The sequence below is a fragment of the Pleurodeles waltl genome, chromosome 1_2, assembly GCF_031143425.1.
Source record: "Pleurodeles waltl isolate 20211129_DDA chromosome 1_2, aPleWal1.hap1.20221129, whole genome shotgun sequence".
NCBI lineage: Eukaryota > Metazoa > Chordata > Amphibia > Caudata > Salamandridae > Pleurodeles > Pleurodeles waltl.
Window position 1 is genome coordinate 771,663,704 of NC_090437.1, and position 17,919 is coordinate 771,681,622.

Consider the following 17,919-nt stretch of genomic DNA (forward strand, 5'->3'; position numbering starts at 1 on the left):
CCTGGAGTCCACAGAGGGCTACTGCACTGCTCATGCCCATGCCATGGGCAGTGCAGGAGCCCTCTGCCCAGCACCATCAGAATCAGCACTGTCTGCTTTGCAGACAGTGATGATTCCTATGGTGCTGGTGTACTGCAAATTTGGCCTCGACTCCCTTAAAGGAGCCAAGACCAATATTGTAGCACTGTTCCTGCCAGTCAGCCCGGCGGAAACACGTAATGCAATGTTCCTGCTGGTCAGCCCGACGAGAACACTAATACGCTTGGGAGGGCCAAGTCATAGCGGTGGCGTCAACCCTGTGAGTTTGGCGGTCGGCTCATCCAAACGCCCAACTTTTAATCAGGTCCTTAGAGCCTGGTAGATAGTCAGCAGATCTGATAGAGGGGATAAGCCCATGGTCTCCTCCAATCACACAGAGGATCATCCACGCTATCTAGAGATCCCCATCATGCCTGGCTGGGAGTTCTGTGCTGTGAGAGCAGCCACAGTGGCAATACCCATTTCAGAGTACTGCAGGCTTGCTTAGCCTGCACCATTATAAAAGCACTCACTCGGCAAACTTCTTTTTGTAAAAAGAAAACTCTGAAAGAGGGAATTTTCTCAATACAAAATACACGAGTATCAGTGTTCAGGGAGCATTCGCCCTTTGTGTGGAAGCCATTCAACATTTTCCCGGTAAATGAGTGATGGTAGCCCTGCTTTCAATAGATTCAGGCAACCATCATTTTGACTTGGTAACCCCTGGGCACGTGGGTCATCAGGCCATAAGTTTACATACACCAACAGAGAAGCAGAGGTTCCACTGATGTAAACATGTCCCTTTCAGCAACTCTAAACAAAACAGATGAAGGGTGAGTTTTGTGAAGTGGCAGTTACCTAGAGTTATTTTCATTCTCCAGCTCTACCAAACTCTAAATGAGACCCTTAATTTTCACCTCTGTCTTTACGCCTCGTACCTTGAAACTCCCAGGATGTGATATTTAATGCTGAAGAAAACATTACAAATTATGTGATAAACAGCAAAGCACCTTTCTTTGGAGATTAGGAAAGGTTGGAGATAGATTAGGCATGCCCGGTTGGGGTCAGAGAAAAAGAAACAGGGTTGCAATCCCTCCTCCTTTGTGTGTAAAAAAAAGTACAATTTTACATTTAACAAAACACAATCTTGCATGTACACACATGCACACACACAAATACTTTATGAGCACAGATTTAATGTTAATGATTATGTGATAGCTTCCAAGAGTAGGTGATCCATTTCATTTTGGCTCTTCCCTCATGCTATTAATTCTGTGATTTAGAAAAACTCAGCAGGGAGGTCTGTGAGGGGGCGGAATGGGGCAAGCATTTCTTCTCTGTTGTTGCTTCCTCTATTTGGAATGCATTCTGTCTCAGCCTGTCCAAAACAGAGTCTCATTCTATGTTCGGGAAGGCTCTGAAATACATTTGTTTAATTAATTAAATTCATGTCTTTTCTGATGATAGTAGTGAGTTCAGTGCCAAGACGACTTAGGATGTTCATTGCACATTATAAGTAACTACTCAACTTATATCTCACATATGTAGGCTTTCAGTGCATTTAATGACTGTCCTTGGGCACTAAACTCAAGGCTGGTGGCAACTGTATAGGAAAACCAAGCAGAAATAATGGGCTGTGGATCTTGTCCTTTGGTAATGGAGTATTGTAACCTGAGGGATAGCTCATGTGTCTAAGGCCTTACCTATGGGGAGACTGAGATATCGGTCAACTATGTGAAGCCCGAACGTATAATTTTATGTCTAATTAGAGGCATACCTCGTCTGCCTAAAGCAATCACTTCTATGATCAGTTTCTCAGAATACATTATTCTCAGAAAACATTGTAAGACAGATGTTACTTTAATGTATACCTTATGTGTTTGGTCTTCAGGATGCTGTCTATGTACAGACAGTACACCAGCACTTACCATGTGTAGGCATTGCATTGCTATGTCCTGCCTCTTGAAACTGGTGTAGTTTGTCAGCAAACTACTTATGAAGCCTTATTCTGTTGTCCAACTAAGCCTGCAGCTTGTGTCTGATGTTTCCCTTGTGCCCCATTCAAGGATGTTCCTTTCTCTAACCAGATCAGGGTAATTTCTGTAATTAGTAGAGACATTCAGTAACAGCTATTAGGGAATATGGTCATTCTTCTCAATGGAATTTTGGAGAAATTCCTAATATTTGTTGCATTTTGTAATGTATACTGCTCTTGTAGAATTTAATGACAACATTGTTATTGTAGGGTTTTGACAATTTATCTGCTGGCGGCTTCACAACAGAATTTAAATCATATTTTTGTAATTGTGACATACTTTTAAACTGCATGATTTCAATTTTTTTTAGAATTACCTTTTTGCAGGACATTGTTTATCAGCCACACGCTATATGTTATGGAGTACTTTGCATGCTAGGGCACCATTTGTTCTGAAGCTATTTCAAGGCTACTGTCTTTGTGCCTGTTCTTTAGGCCTGATAGCATCCATTATTGATGTATTAATTTCATACAGGAACTGCTTAATGTGGAATGCTAACAACAACTGTGTTACTTTGATTTAGGGTCGTTCAGATATCCAGCAGAGTAATTAACTGGTGGTAACATTGCTATCTGATTGGCACTTACTTATTCAATTTCAGGTGGACTGAAAAATCTATTAGGAATAAAATCTGAAATCTTGCCAATCACAAATCCCAACTGTAAGCCAATTTAACCCACTAAGTTAAATTTTCTGTGATCTGAGCAGTCTTGTCCTCAAAAAAGCATGTTATACCTTCATGGTGTACAGACTGAAAATAAAACACACCTTTGGTCAACAATGAGGTAGCAGCACCTCTCTGAAAATGGATTTAAACATTTTCCATGAGCGCACTGTCATTTCACAGAATTAATTTTTGTAGAAATGGAAAACAGTTGTCAACTTGAAAAAACTTTGCAAAAACTGATTCTTAAGAGCTTTGTATTGAAATCTTTAGAACCTTCTTTTCAGTTCTCAAACCACCTATTCCTTGTTTCAGAGATCTCTGTCAGTAGCCTATAAACATTGCCAAATCTACTGAAACATGTCTGTTGTAATCATATCAGATTTGACAATATTTTCAAAATTCACAATTCATGCTTTTCTTGTATTGGATCTAAGGCTAGAAATGTTCCCACTGACTCAAGTGTTAACCCTTCATCCATTTGGAAAATCTGTGGTTCCCCCCCCACCCAAAGTTTGGGTGTAGTTGAGCCCCTGCCTCCAAAACATTTATAATGTGAAACATCTTTGAATCGGACCTTGTAAATGAACTATGATGTAACACTTTCCTTTTTTGAAGATCCTAATTTTTGTTTTGGTATTGTTTATTTACTTGATTCTAAGTTTTTAGAACATCCAGCAGTCACTGGAGTCTGACATGTTTGGTGCTGTTATAAAGAAAAGATGGTCGAGTCTTAGATTGGAAAGGAATAAGTCTACAATAAACAGGTTAAATAGTTAAAGGACATATTAAACACTCTTGATTTAGTACTTTTGCAGTTTACATTTCTGGACTGAAAGTGCCATGTGTTTATCTATTTGCACTTGTATCCATTTATCCATGCAGGGCACACACATTTGGGCTAATTTAAACTGGTTTAAATCCCACCTGTTCTACTTTCCTGAATTGCTTTGGTCTGTCGACCCTATCACATTCTGTGCTGTAATAAACAAAACAATAACACAGTCTCTGCAGGGCAGGCAAAGATGATGATACCATCAAATACAAAGAAAAGTCCTTATCTTCACTTCTCACCCCCTTCATAAAGCCACTTTGATTGAAAGGGATCATATGTTTCTGTTTAATCCTGCCATCCAAATTCTGCAAAAGGGTTTCTTCTGAAGAGTTTACTCTCTGCATCTACTAACACTATCAATGGATAGTTATTTGTTACTGCTGCTCTGACTTCTTGTATATTGCGATGATGGGGCCAATAATGATGCATCTAAATTGTTCAATAGTGCTCTATTGCTCAATAAATCTTCACTTCCATTGTTCAGGAGTAACCACGGTTTTGGAAACCTATACAAAAACCAACAGTAGCTTACTTGCTCAAAACATAGGTTTCAATTTCAGGGATGTCATTAATAAATGTCTCTCTCAAAATTCTTGAATTTCTATCAAATGTTCCGTGCATTCCAGCAACCAATACATTTAAACACTATTAGGATCAATCACAATGCTTCAGTCAGGTTCTGAAGTAAAATCAGAGAGAGAACGTTGATAGTCTAGCCTTGCAATCATATACATGTTATGTACAATTCCCAACATGTGGTAGTATACCTAGGCATGGCAACATTTTTGCTACACTATGGTAATCTTGTATAATTTCAGTAATTTCTTGTTATGCTTGCTACCCTAAATTCCTGAAATTATTCCACATTGTGTAGTTACTTGCCATGTGCAGGAACCTTTTAGTTTGAGGACACAGGAAAAATCAGAATGACTAGATTGTGAATGGCTGCTCTTTGTGGTGCTTATATTTTTGTGCTAGTTTTTAGCATGCTGTGTTCTTTCTTTTAAAGTAGACACACAAATGGATTTAATTCTAAAATATAGTGTAAAATGCTGGTTTCATATTCCTCATAATTATGTGTAATTGTTTTGTAATTTTGCGTAATTAAGCAAAAGCAAATCACACAAATTGTGCACATCCTTCTTTTTGCAGTTTCCCATATTAACCCAGAGCAAACATCCTTGTAGTGTCTTTTTGCCAAATTAACAGCAGACATACTTCTTTCTACCAATTTGTAGATTTAGGGCATTTATGTAGCTTACGTTATCACAAGGAATGTTTTCCTCACAGAACGCTTATTTTTTATTATTATGGGAAAGTTGAGAATCATATAATTTTACAAAAATTTCCGAAAACATATCTTCATGGTTAGAGCATTCAACATATCATAGGGCAATGCATTAGATAACATCACCTGATATAGTAAATACTTGACAGAAAGAGGCACTAAAAAAGAAAAAAAAGAAAAAAGAGAAAGAAAAGAAGAGAAATTAAAGTTTACAATAATTGCTACCTTGTTTTAGATAACTTTCATTGTCATTTTTCCCTTTAACCTTGAGGATGTCAAATTCCATTTTAAAAAAGTGACATGTAAGAACAGTGGAGGCTGGTGGAATTTGAAAGTGGCGAGGAAGACCAGTTGGCAAACAAAGAGGTGCAAGCAAGTGTAACAAGCAAGTTTGACATTTCCATACAGGTTTCAGGGGGCTATCCCCTGAGAAAAATATTTAAATTTGTAAAATTGGTGCATTTCAACAATAATTTCTTTGATAACTTGACTAAACACATATCAAGGCAACCACGGATGCAGAACCTACTACTGCTTCTCCTCATTTACATCACATTCTTATGCAGACGAATGAAGGATACTCAGGTCCTAGTTCAGAAGTGGTGGCCAAAATGTAAACTGCACTAACAAAGAGATGTTCTTTCAGTTAGTTGGTTGCCTACAGAGTAGCAGTGATACTAATGTAGCTAATGTGTTGTCCTGAATAAATGTTAGCTGTCTTGTGCCACGAGTGGGGGCCACTGACCATGAAGACAGATCAAAGATGTGGTGAAAAGGACAAAATGTTCTGTAACTTTTTGTTTGGTTTGTCATATTCAGGTAACTGCTTATAAAATAATACACAGCTCTTAAGGAAATTAAGGAAAAATCAAGATAAACTAAGCTGTGTGTACGAAACACAGAGGCATATTTAAGAAAAGTTGCACTGCACCCAGTGCATCTTTCATGCAGTGCAATGCAGCAAGCCACCTTGCTGCGCTGCATGAAAGGGAAAGGGCATGAATGTGCTGTATTTACCATTATACAGTGTATTCCTGTCCTTTTCTTGTGGAAGTGCACTTTTGGCTCCCTATCGCAAATGCAGGCTCGCGGTCGTCATGTTACAAAGGTGCCTCCATTATAGGCAGGATTGCTTTTGTGTGGGAAGGGACAACTTCCTTAATAAAACAATCCTCAGAGACATTTTCTTTTTTCTATGCATGCTGTAGAATGGAGCACACATAGAAAAAGGAAAACAAGGAGAAATGAAGATATTTTCCTTGTTATGGCTTAGCTGGGGAGGCATTGCATTTTGATATATTTCCAGGTCTACCACTAATGGTAAATCTGGGAACACATCAAAATTCAAGGGTGGATGCATGCTCCACCCATGAAACGTCTATTTGCCATAGAGTAAAGCAAGGCAGTGATTTGCACTGCTGTGCTTTACTCTAGATTTATAAAGCCATACAGGACCATACAAGGTAGACCTGTGTGGCTTGATAAGTCTCACTAAGGATTTGCATCACTGGTGCACTTCCTTGCATAGAGCAAGGGCAACGCAGAATCTTGAAAAATATGGCTCTTAGTGTTTAAGATAAAACAGGTGCTTTCAAAATATATATTTTAGCAACATGCAATAAGATTTACCTAGTTCAAGGTTTTTGTGTCCATTAAAATAACACACTCCAGAACTCAACTGGTAACACCATAACATTACTTATGACAAATATTAAATGTTTGTCACCATGAAGCTTCCAGTGACTCCATCAATGAAAGCCCATAGTGCCTGCCAATCAACCTCTGCATTTGCCTATTAACCAACTGCACACATTGACATTTTTTCACTTATCAGCAGGTGCTTAACCTTTGAGAAGAGACTTGTCCTGGACCAACCAAGCAAGGGCACCTAGGCAGTCTTCTGCTCCATATCCAACTCCTTCTCCAAGTCACAGGATTCAAACTGAAGAGGTGGCATAGTGCTAATGTTCGCTTATTGGCTTCTGCCCTAATGCTCACGCAAGAGTTGTACCTCATGATTCTGAGTTATGCAAGAGAGTGCAGATGATATGTTGCTCATTCAGTTTTCATGAATAAAGGTTATGCTCTAGCCACCACTGTCTGTCATATTCTAGACAAGACAGTGGGCATACAGGATTACATGCGAGTGCTCCAATATTTAGGTTGTGTGTTTCTGCTACACAAAAGACAACATTAGCCAGGAGACATTTATAGGCAGAAGTTGCTGCCTGTGTCTCTTGGGTGCCACTCTTGAGCCCACGCAATAAGATGTAATGCCATGGATGTCAAAACAAATGTGAGAATCACAAGAAAATGCATCCCTCCCACGGCTTAACAATAGTTTCATATAGCCCTTGGACCCCTGGCATTGTTCATTTATAAAGATGTATCTCTGTGCACCGCACTACTACACCATCTGCTTTGTGCAATATGTTTGTAGATGAGGCAGCACCTCACCTCAAACTGTTTTTTTTTACTTGAGTGCCTATCCCCTCTAGTCCTTCATCCTTTATCCACATTAAACTACATCTGAAGTACTTGATTCCATCATTTAGGAATCATAGAATGGATTCGGGCAAAGAACAACAGATAGAGAAGGCACTGCATGTGTCCACTCAGGCGACTACTTAAACGCACCTGATGCACAGGATGTATGGTTTTCACAAGCCTTGGGCATATTAGACATAGGGTTGGTGTAAAGATTTCATGTGGAGACACTTTCCCAACACCACAGCTTTGCTCATAGCTTACCATGGTCTGGGAACTCAATCTCTTTTCATATGAGTCACTCTGTGGTAGAGAGAGGGTATGTCTATAAGTGGACAGGAGTGAGGGCACGGTTCTGCGCTATCCCTCTACATGAACCGTAGTGATGGGCATATTCTGCACCACGCCAATGGTCACAATTTATGGAGTGCTTTTGCACCACCTGCTGCATAACAATCTACTGTGTCTTGGTTCGTGATATTTTGTAGTACGATAGTCAGATTCTGCAAAGTAGTAGGCAACATTCATATTTCTAATGGTGCATTCCATGACACAGTTGGCAACATTCAGTAGTACAAGGATGGGCATGGTTTGTGAAATATGAAAAAGAACTGAAAATATTTGCTAAAACTGAGCGCATTCTATGACCAGCACCATAGCAAGAGTGCCATGGTGCTCTAATGCAGGCAACACAAATGGGTCCTCACTCCTGGCTTGAAAGTAAAAAAACAAGCTATACTGGAGATGTAGTGGGCCCCTCAGACTCCTGTGTCCAGGCATCACTGCACCTGCTGTACCCTTGTTTATGATACATCTGGCAATATTTGGAGGTATGGGAATGGGCATATTTTGCAAATCAGTTGCTTATAGTCAGCAGCACAAACATTGGCCACACATCCCTCCACCCACGCAAAGCTACTTCAAGGTAAAGCCTTATGTTATTAGAACAAGAGTTCCACATGTAACAAATTAATGGCAGGCTCTGAGAACACTGGTTTCCTTTTGTGTTTTCTGGTGCAGAATTAAAGCCAGCTTGTTGATTATTGCTGGGTATTTATGATTTTGCTTCTTGGATGTGCCATTCAGCACTAGCGCCTCAGCAGCGTCTTCATCTTTGAGGCTTTCATGTGCCCTGGAGTTGAGGCAGACCTGAGCCTGGAAGGTATGTCTGTTTGTAGGTTGTCATAAATACAATCTCTTTTTGTCATTCACATCAATATTGGTTTATTTGCCTTCTGGATGTAATGCATTAGTGGTTAGATAGCACAGACAAAGCTCAGGTCATGTTTCCCTATTAATCACCTTCCTAACCCCTGCGTTTCCTACACCTCCTCTGCAGTGCCAGTTCTTAACCCCATGGTGCACTGGTTCACTCATGAGCTCACACAGAGAGGGACAGTGAGTGATATTGAGTGCTTGCTGGATGATGGTGCAAGTCCTCACTCTTTTAAACAGGTACATGCTGCTTCTACAATGAATCATTTCCAGTGTTACAATTTACTGCAAGCATGTGGCACTACTTCAGAAAGCAATGACTCTGTGATGTCAGGCCTCATGCTCACTTTCTATTCTGCCCACCTGCCTCCTCATAAACAGACAGCCTTCTGGTTTGTGTAACCCCACCCTATCCCAACTTGTCATAGGGCGAGGTCTGTGATGCTTACTGACCCCAGCCCATCCTATGACGACCTAATAAAGGGTGGGGGTGAGGAGGAAGGGATAATTGGCATACAACCAGTCAGTACAGGGATGATATTCATGCTGCCTAAGGCTGCTTCAAAAAGAGACAATAATGAACATCATCTGGGATAGATCACAAAAACCTTATGTAAGGGCAGGCCAGGGCTGACATGAATTATGCCCTTGGCTCACCAGATGTCTGGCACAGGTGCACTAGTGCATGTGTGAGTAAAAGAGCCTGCCTGGCTGCCTGACCCTTGCATATTGTGATATTCAGAGTCTGACTTGGAGGAAAAATAGTACGCATTTGCAATAAGGTGTTGAGTCTACTATGTTTCCTTTACGTATCATCCTCACTGATAATTAAATAATCGTAATGCACAGCTTGTAATGTAATTATTTAATTACAATGTGGATGGCACATTAATCCAGAAAAATATGGGGCAGAACTTCACCATTCTGAGTAAGCGGCCCCAGACCCTCACCCACCCTTACCACCCTTACCACTCTATGCCCTTACCTATCCCTGACCCTAAAAATAACCTGCCGTTTTTTCACTTATTTACAAAGGGGCATGAGTGAGCCTACCTCCCTGAGCCCAATTTGGACCCTGGGGACCTATCCGGCAGGCAAGCTTGTAAAAGAAAATGGGAGGGGGTGCGTTGCGCCCCTCCCTCAGCCTGAAGCAGCCTCAGGGAACCCATTACCCACGGCCAAACTTTTTATTAAAGGAAGCGGGGAGAAAGGCACCCTTCCCTAAAACCAAATGGGCCCTGGGGACTCCAGTCCTGGGACCAAACATGACTGTAGGAGGGGGGGCACACAGCCCCCCTCCCTGAGCCCAAATCGGCCCCAGGGCCCCCATCTTCAGGGCCAAAGACTTTATTGTAGGGGAGGGAGGCCCTGGGGATCCCTTGTGATTGGCTCTCAGACTGTGTATGGGGATACCACCCTCAAAAACTGTAGTGTCCTTACCAGCTCAGTGCAGTCACGGAAAAATATATTTGCCCTCGCATAGCGGGAGAATTTATCAACTGGGGGTGCCCTGGGTTGGCACTGGAGAATACATGTAGGCCCCATTGCACTTTACAAAAAAATTGGACTTCTGGAGAATGGAGTCCCTGGGGCATAATATGGCTCAGGGAGTGGGGGGCTGCGTAGCCCCCTTCCATTTTTATGACAGTCGGCTGAGGAGGATGGGGTCCGTGTGGCCCATTAAGGCTCAGGGAGGGAGGATGAGTGCCCTCTCCCCAGTATTTCTTGTTGGCCCTGGGGATGGGATCCCAGGGGCCTTTTAAGGCTCAGGAGGGGAGGCATGTGTCCTGTCCCCTATTATTAGTGGTTGGCCCCTGGGAATAAGGTCCTTTCGAACTTTTAAGGCTCAGAGAGGGGACCATGTGCCCCTCTCCCCTATTATTAGGGGTTGGTCTCAGGGAATGGGATCCTCAGGCCCATTTGGGCTCAAGGAGCAGACCACATGCCTGCCTCCCAAACAATAACTGTTTTTGGCCAGAGAGGATGGGCAACCTAAGGTCTATGAAAGCTCTGGGAAAGGGGCCACATAAACATCTTCCTTATTATTATTTTTTGGCCCAAGATGATGGGGTCCCTGAGGCTACTTGTCCCGCATCCCCTATTATTAGTGGTTGGCCCCTGGAGATGGAGTCCCTGGGGCCTCCTAAGGGTCAGGAAGTGGGGGCCACATGCCCCGTTCTCCTAATATAAACATATTTGGTGAAAGGGAATCAGGTCACCGGGGCCTCCTAAGGCTCATGGAGGGGGTCTCACACTCCCCTCCTCTTTAATTAGACTGTGGCCAGGGGATGGGGTTCCCGAGGCCCACTTGGACTTGGGAAGAGAGGCCACATGCCCCCATCTCCTATAATTTCTGTATGGTCCCGGAGGATGGGGTCCTCCAACCCATAAGGGCTCAGGAAGGGGGCCAAATGCCCCCATGCCCTGATATGAATGTATTTGGCCCTGAGGATAGGCCCCTGGGACCTCTTAAAGCTCAGGAAGGGTCCCCCTATATTTTCTGTATGGCCCTGGGGGATGGGGTCTCCAGTGCCCATTTGGGTTTGGGCGGGGAGACAGTGCAACCCTTTCCCCTATATAAATGTTTTTGACCCAAGAAGTTGGAGTCCCTAGAGCCAATAGTGGCTTGTGGAGGGGGGCATGTGACCCCCTCCCCCAGCAGGGAGCTGGCTGACTGTGGGGGCTTGGCCCCAGTGATGGGCCACAGGTTAGGCCCTGCTGCCTTCCTCCTGTCATGCACGGCTAAAGGGCATCCACATCAAGTGTATGACTTTGCGTAGGGTAATATTAGTTTACTTTAAATAAAACCGTAGAAATTTACTGTGACAATAATAGTTAAAGTGACGTTATGGTTAAGAATTGTAATTGTGACTTAATTTACATTTAAAAAAACACTAGAAATTCACTGAAAAAAACAAAGGTTAAAGTGACGATATAGTTAGGTGTAATGATAAGCTCTGATTTTGTTAAAAAAAAAACTTGGAAATCCACAGAACAAAACAAAGGTTAAAGTGGGTGAACATTGTAGTGCCAACATAATGTTTTGAACTAAAAAATCACAGAAATTCACCTGTGATAGTTATGTTCTTAGTGGGTCATAGGTGCGTAGATGTGTTGAGCATGTCATGAATGTTTGTCTACAGGACCATCACTGTGTGCAGATGACAGTTGATGACTCACATACTCGTTTTTGGTTTTTGAAAAAACACATTTGTATCACTGCAATGATTGTCTGTAATAAATATTAAGTACTATAAGCATTGTAAGCACCCTTATGTTTTTTATGGGAATTGTCTCATCACGATAATTTCTATATAGGGCAGACTATAATTTGCACCAGGTACTTACAAATGTACATGTGCTTGATAAACCACCAAAGTTGATCCATCTATAATGTTTTCAGCAGAGTATTAAGGGTGTGGATAGTATCACTTTTGCCCTTGTGTGTTTATAGTGAGTAGTCTATCTTTGGAGAGATTTTGTCTAGAGTGTACAGCATACTTAGTCGATACTGTTTAACAATCTGTGGTGTATTCCGCTTGAGAAGTTGGCTGTCTGCAAACAGTGTGGTACAGGGGAAAATCTTTGCATAGGGTACACACATTTCTCATAGTACCCAATTTTCACCTCATGTCCGCTTCATTCCTCACAAGAAGTTCACTAACTGTGAAGACTATGATACGGGATGCATGCTGTCTAAAGTAGGGCATTACTTGTGTAACAGGGCTTGACTTTCTGGAGGAAGTCGTTCTTCTCTGAACAGTTGTATACAGATTGAACTCTGTGTGCAGTAGGAGTTACCCATCTATGTGTGATTGATTGTCACCATGAAGTCAGTTACCTATGAAGTGTATTGTACAGGCTTAATGGTGCACAATGTTGAATCTAACAGAAGCTTGCTTCACCTAAGGGCGTTGTATGTGTAATGGCATTAATGATGCTTCATATTATTCTAAGTTATTTTCTACTTACTTTCATAGCTCTAAGGCCTTGCACCTTTTCAGAGTAAGGTGTACAAAAGTAGCTTGGATAATGTCATCAGTGATGTCACAGTTGCACCATCAATGATGCCATTAGAGATGCCATCAGTCATGTATTAAATTATGTCTTAGAAGATGTCATGAGTGATGTAATATGTCAGGCCATAAGCAGGACATGGCAGGGGCACAAGCTATAGTTAGCTATGCTAACTATAACTGGTGAATTGTTTTGATTATACTTACCTTTTATTGTAAAGACATGCATGGTAAAGGCATCAGTGGTAAAGGTATTGTATGGCAAAGGAATTACATGGTAAATGATGTGTGGTAAAAGCATAGAGCCTGATTACGACCTTGGTGGATGGGATACTCTGTCACAAACGTGACAGATATCCCGCCCGCCATTTTACAAGTTCCATAGGATATAATGGAACTTGTAATATGGCAGACAGGATATCTGTCACGTTTGTAACGGAGGATCTCATCCACCAAGGGCCACAATCCAGCCCATAGTGTTGTAAAGGTAGTATTGTAAAGGCTGTATACCACAAACTCTCCTCTTGAGCCAAACATAAATTCACTTGTGCACCACCATCACAAACTGAGTTTGCACACAGCACAAAGGACTACATGACACAAATCTCTAATAATCACCTAAAGAATGGCATGCCAGTGGTTAGGCAGTACTGACATGCACACCCTGAACTAAAACAATTTATATCCATTCTATTCATATTTTTGATCCATAAATGTCATAGACAGGAGTCAAGTCATGGAATAACAGGCGGTGAAACCCTTGTACTGTTATCTGCCTTACAAGTAGTCACAATACAACGTCCAGCATACTCAGAACCCGAATAATGTCACATTCACTTTCTACCAACTTACAAGTGCCACAATTTAATTCTATTTTCCATTCTGTCAACTTTAGCTCCTAACCTATAGAAACACATCAATGCATGTGAACTGTGAAGATAGGTTACAACCGCCATGCTACAAGCAAATAGCAAATTCATAGTTAGGAAGATCACCTGCAATCATGTCATTCTCCAAGACACCTCTGCACCTTGCGGCAATGCTAGAGCCGCAAGGTGCACCAGCACCTTCGCAATGTTCACTGTCAGCAAAGCAGACAGTGAATATTGTGATGGTGTTGGGCGGGGGGGCAGAACTGCCCATGCCAAGTGCATGGGCAGTGCAGCACCCCCCGTTATCCTATGCACCTGTTCCCCGCCAGCCGTTTCATGGCAGTGTTACCGCCATGTAAAGGCTGGCAGCAAACAAGGTTATAATCCGCAGGGCAGTGCTGCATGTAGTGCTGCCCTGGTGGATTATGATCTCAGCCACCACCAGGCCACCAGTATCATGGATCCTGGTGGTGCTGGCAGTTCCCTGGCAGTTGTAATGTGGCAGTCAGACAGCCTCAACAGTGACGGTCGTGACTGCTCCAGACCGCCACACTTGTAATGAGGCCCTTAATATGTAGTCATCTTAAAACGTTGACGGTGATGCTTGAAGGATCATTCTGCCAATATCAAACATTTGTATATTTATTGTTGGCCCAATATGTAATATGCAAAGGGTGTTGTGGTTCCTCAATGTCAAATGTGCTTCACTCATATTTTTTATGTAAACCTCTATCCGAGGGCTAAGTCATATTTTAAAGTCGCAATGCTTTGTGTGCAGTGTTTACAAAAGAGATATTGGTCTGAAACATGTTCAACAGGTATTGTCAGGACTGAAATTAATCAGAGAACTATGGCCAACTTGTTGATAGCTTGAACATGAATTAAGTCACATGCGTTAAGAAATAAATACTTTAAGCAAACGCTTCTTTTACACAGGCAAGTGTCGAGCTTTAGCAATTTTTTTTGCAGTACTCAGGTTTCCACCCACAGTTTGCAAGAAAGAGTAAAAATTAAAAATGCAAACGTCTTGAATGTAATTTTTAAATTTGTGCTAGTTCAATCCAATTTTAAGCTCAGGGTATGCCATGTCTAGTTATGGCGAAGTGTGTGTTCTTAAAGTGTAAATAATGCATTCCTGAACACGTGTGAATCCCCAAAGCAACACAACCGTGTGCCTGTCACCCATATTTGCACTGTGTACCCTTGGTTATTCCCATGCGATGTCAGAAGGCACACCAGCTTTTCCAGCCCAGTCATAATTCACTTTTGTCTAACGCATGCATTTGATTTGTACTGTCGGACATATGTCGAACACTTACATTAAAAATATTGTGAATTCTGGCATTTTGTTTCGTGAAAAGAATATACTTTAGGGCTCTGTACATAATGCCTTTTTCATTTGTCGAGTCTAATGTACACAGGGATACATCTTTGTAGGAGAGACCACTAGTATTTAAAAAATGTTTAAGTGAGACAAACAACACTTAACAAAACCCTTATAAACTGAAACATATTAAACTTCATTTAATTCAAATACCACACTTGTCTTTGCCGCTGGCTTATGTATGTGTTTATTCCCCTGAAATATAGGTACAAACTAACCAATGGGTTAACCAGAGTTATTATTGGATCACTTATTGAGCTTTGGGCACATAGTATAATTATAATCAAAATCAAAGAATATATTCATAATCTTAATCTTACCTTGACGTAGCAAATAAATATGAAACAAAGGGGTCCAAAGTACTGTATGACGGCAAGAGCTGTTGTAAAAGACAGTCGCAATGTTTCCGAAGGGAATTCATCCATGCACACAAAATTGCCCTTCCAAATGTCAACGGTTACATTGGCAAATAGATCGTCTGTTAAGACCTGATACATCATGAAGGGCAAAGAAGACACAAAGGCAAGAACCCAAATTACACCAATCCCTATGCAGGCATGTCTGTTATTTGGTCTCCACCCTCTTGGGTTGATGATGAGTTGATGCCGTTCGACAGCAATAAGGACCAAAGAGAAAACAGACACCGTCACTGAGACACACTGCACAAATTGATTCATCTTGCACATAACCTCCCCGAAGATCCAGTGGTCCATCAACGTGTACACCAATGTGAAGGGGAGACACATGATCGTGACCATAAGGTCAGAAAAAGAGAGGTTGACGATGAGGATATTCGTAACATTGCGCATTTCTTTTTGCTTTAAGATGATAATTATCAACGCCAGGTTTCCAGAAAGTCCAAGAATAATGACGGCACCATATACAAGTGCCAAAACAAAGACGATGGCTAATGGCATTTGACATTCCAATGAATCATATGTCAGATCCGTTTGATTATTTCCCGATAAATTCAGAAAGGTTGAGAGGTTTCCAAGAGATGGAATGGGTTGATTCATTTTGGTGTTTTTATGTTTTCTTTTCAGTCCTTTTAACCTTCGTATCTCAAAATAATTTTTCAGAAGATTTCAGATTTCAATATTTCGTCATCTGAAACTTCGGACAGAGTCTTCATTCTCATACTTGCGCTACAACGTCTGAAAGGGAACATTTCATAAGATTATTTATCATTCGTGTTTATAAATATATGGTATTACTATTACAAAATCCAATGACGGTGGAAGCAATGATTTGATAGCTATTAAAATAACACAAAACAAACCAACACAAAGTTGAATTTAGGATTCATTCTGGAAAAATACAAGGTTTGCTATATTGTTCCATGATTCATGTAAATACATAAAGAAGTGGTTAGATTAAAACATTTTTTAATTTCATATATTATTGTTGCATGCATTAGACTACTCTTGATTCTAAACCTCTCTCTTTTTAGCTCTTGCATTCAAACTTTTTCCACGGCTCTTTAAGATTCCCTTCACCCTTTCTTCTAGCTTCATTGTGCTATTTGGTGTTTGGTTTAGCTAATTGCATCTTGACCCTCTCACTTTTCGCACCTTACGAAGCATCTTGACATTGTTTATTATCATTCTGGCTGTGAATACTCAAAAAAGCATGAGGAAAACTTCTCACATCTTGCATGAATACATCGTTCTAACACCTATACTTCAGAATTTCATTTCCAACAGTCTAAAAAGCATTTTACCTACCCAGAGCTTTGAGGTATGACTCTCTCACAAATATTGATGGATCTTTGCATTTATTTTTTGATTTAGAAGGCAACAGTGAGGGCTATCAACCTAAGAGTCTTCTATGTTTTAGTGGTTGCATAACTGCTCCTGATAATTCTCCTGATATTCCGCCTCTGGATAGTCCTGGCCAACATTTGGATGCTGTCTATGACTGTAGTGGGAGTAAGTGAGGTCCTGCAGATGTTCTTGAGCATTTGACATCACCTGGCCATGCACTAACAAATACCATAGAGATCTTGACAAGCTCCATCTGCATGTAATCGAGAATAATTCCAAATGCTGTTTACCACAGAATTTGTATGTTAGTCCTTCAAAAGTGTGCAACTCCTTTTGTTGTCATGAGCAAAGTAAAGGTAGTCATTTTATAAGCACAATCTAGAGAGGGAGTAGCAGGCAGAATAATGGATTTGGATTTATGTACATTTGAGTAAGATAACTTGTGAAAGGGACTAAAGGACTTATTTTCAGTGTCTCTCCTAAATGAGTAACCATATGAGGATCATTCTACCACAGTCCTCCAATCACATTATGAGCCCTGTTTGTATTATTTTTTGTAGCTATTATTGGCAAAGTTCATGATCAGCAATCTTTTCAGTTCGAGGCACAATCTTTAACACAACAGAAAACGCATCAAGCCTAGGTGAAAATATCTGTTAGAGCGCAAAAAAGAAGTAGCGTCCTCTGGCATGCTGCATTGTGCAGTTTGCACTAATTTTAAAGCACAGAACAAATTCCCGGTGCTAAAAATCAGCACAAGCAGCGTGACGTGCCCAAATTCCACAGGAGCTAGCAGAGTTTTTATGTAACTCTTCAGAATTCCATGGAGTGAAACTCTGCGAGTTCCACCCACCCCTATTCTCCACCATGCCTTATAATGGCTTGGGAAGGGTGCCATACATCCCCCTTTTCCATCAAAATATAGTGTGGCCCGGGGGATGGGGTCCCCAGACTTCGTAATGACCTGGGGAGGGAGACCTCAGGTCACCCATTAAATGTAATGCAGGCCCAGGGGATGGGCCTCTCCCCTTAATTAATGTTAACATGAACCCCACCCAGCCAGGGCCACCCGAGGGTCAGTAAAACTAAAAAGGGCAAGACACTGCCTTTTTTGTGCCATGTTTCCACGTACCAAATAAACAATGATTTGGCCCAAGAGTGGATCCCTCGGGGACACCCTCTGAGTAGGTAAGGGGTAGTAGGGTATTCCTACCCTGCCTCCATTATGTCTTTTCCAAATTTTTGCAGGACAGGGGACTTAGTCCCCGAGTCCCAAAATGATGGCTGCCACATCTTTGTTGATATGGTGGTAGACAGATCACATCCCTAGATCTAAGCTAA

At 41.5% G+C, this 17,919-nt stretch overlaps 1 protein-coding gene across 1 annotated transcript in view; it reads right to left on the minus strand.

The window, feature by feature from the left end:
• NPY1R (neuropeptide Y receptor Y1) overlaps positions 1–17,919 on the minus strand; it is a 186,406-nt gene that overhangs the window by 14,677 nt on the left and 153,810 nt on the right. Inside the window, exon 2 of the mRNA XM_069243790.1 lies at positions 15,136–15,969. Within this exon, the coding sequence (XP_069099891.1) occupies positions 15,136–15,831 (696 nt within the window). The 5' untranslated portion in view covers positions 15,832–15,969. The remainder of the gene's footprint in view (positions 1–15,135; positions 15,970–17,919) is intronic.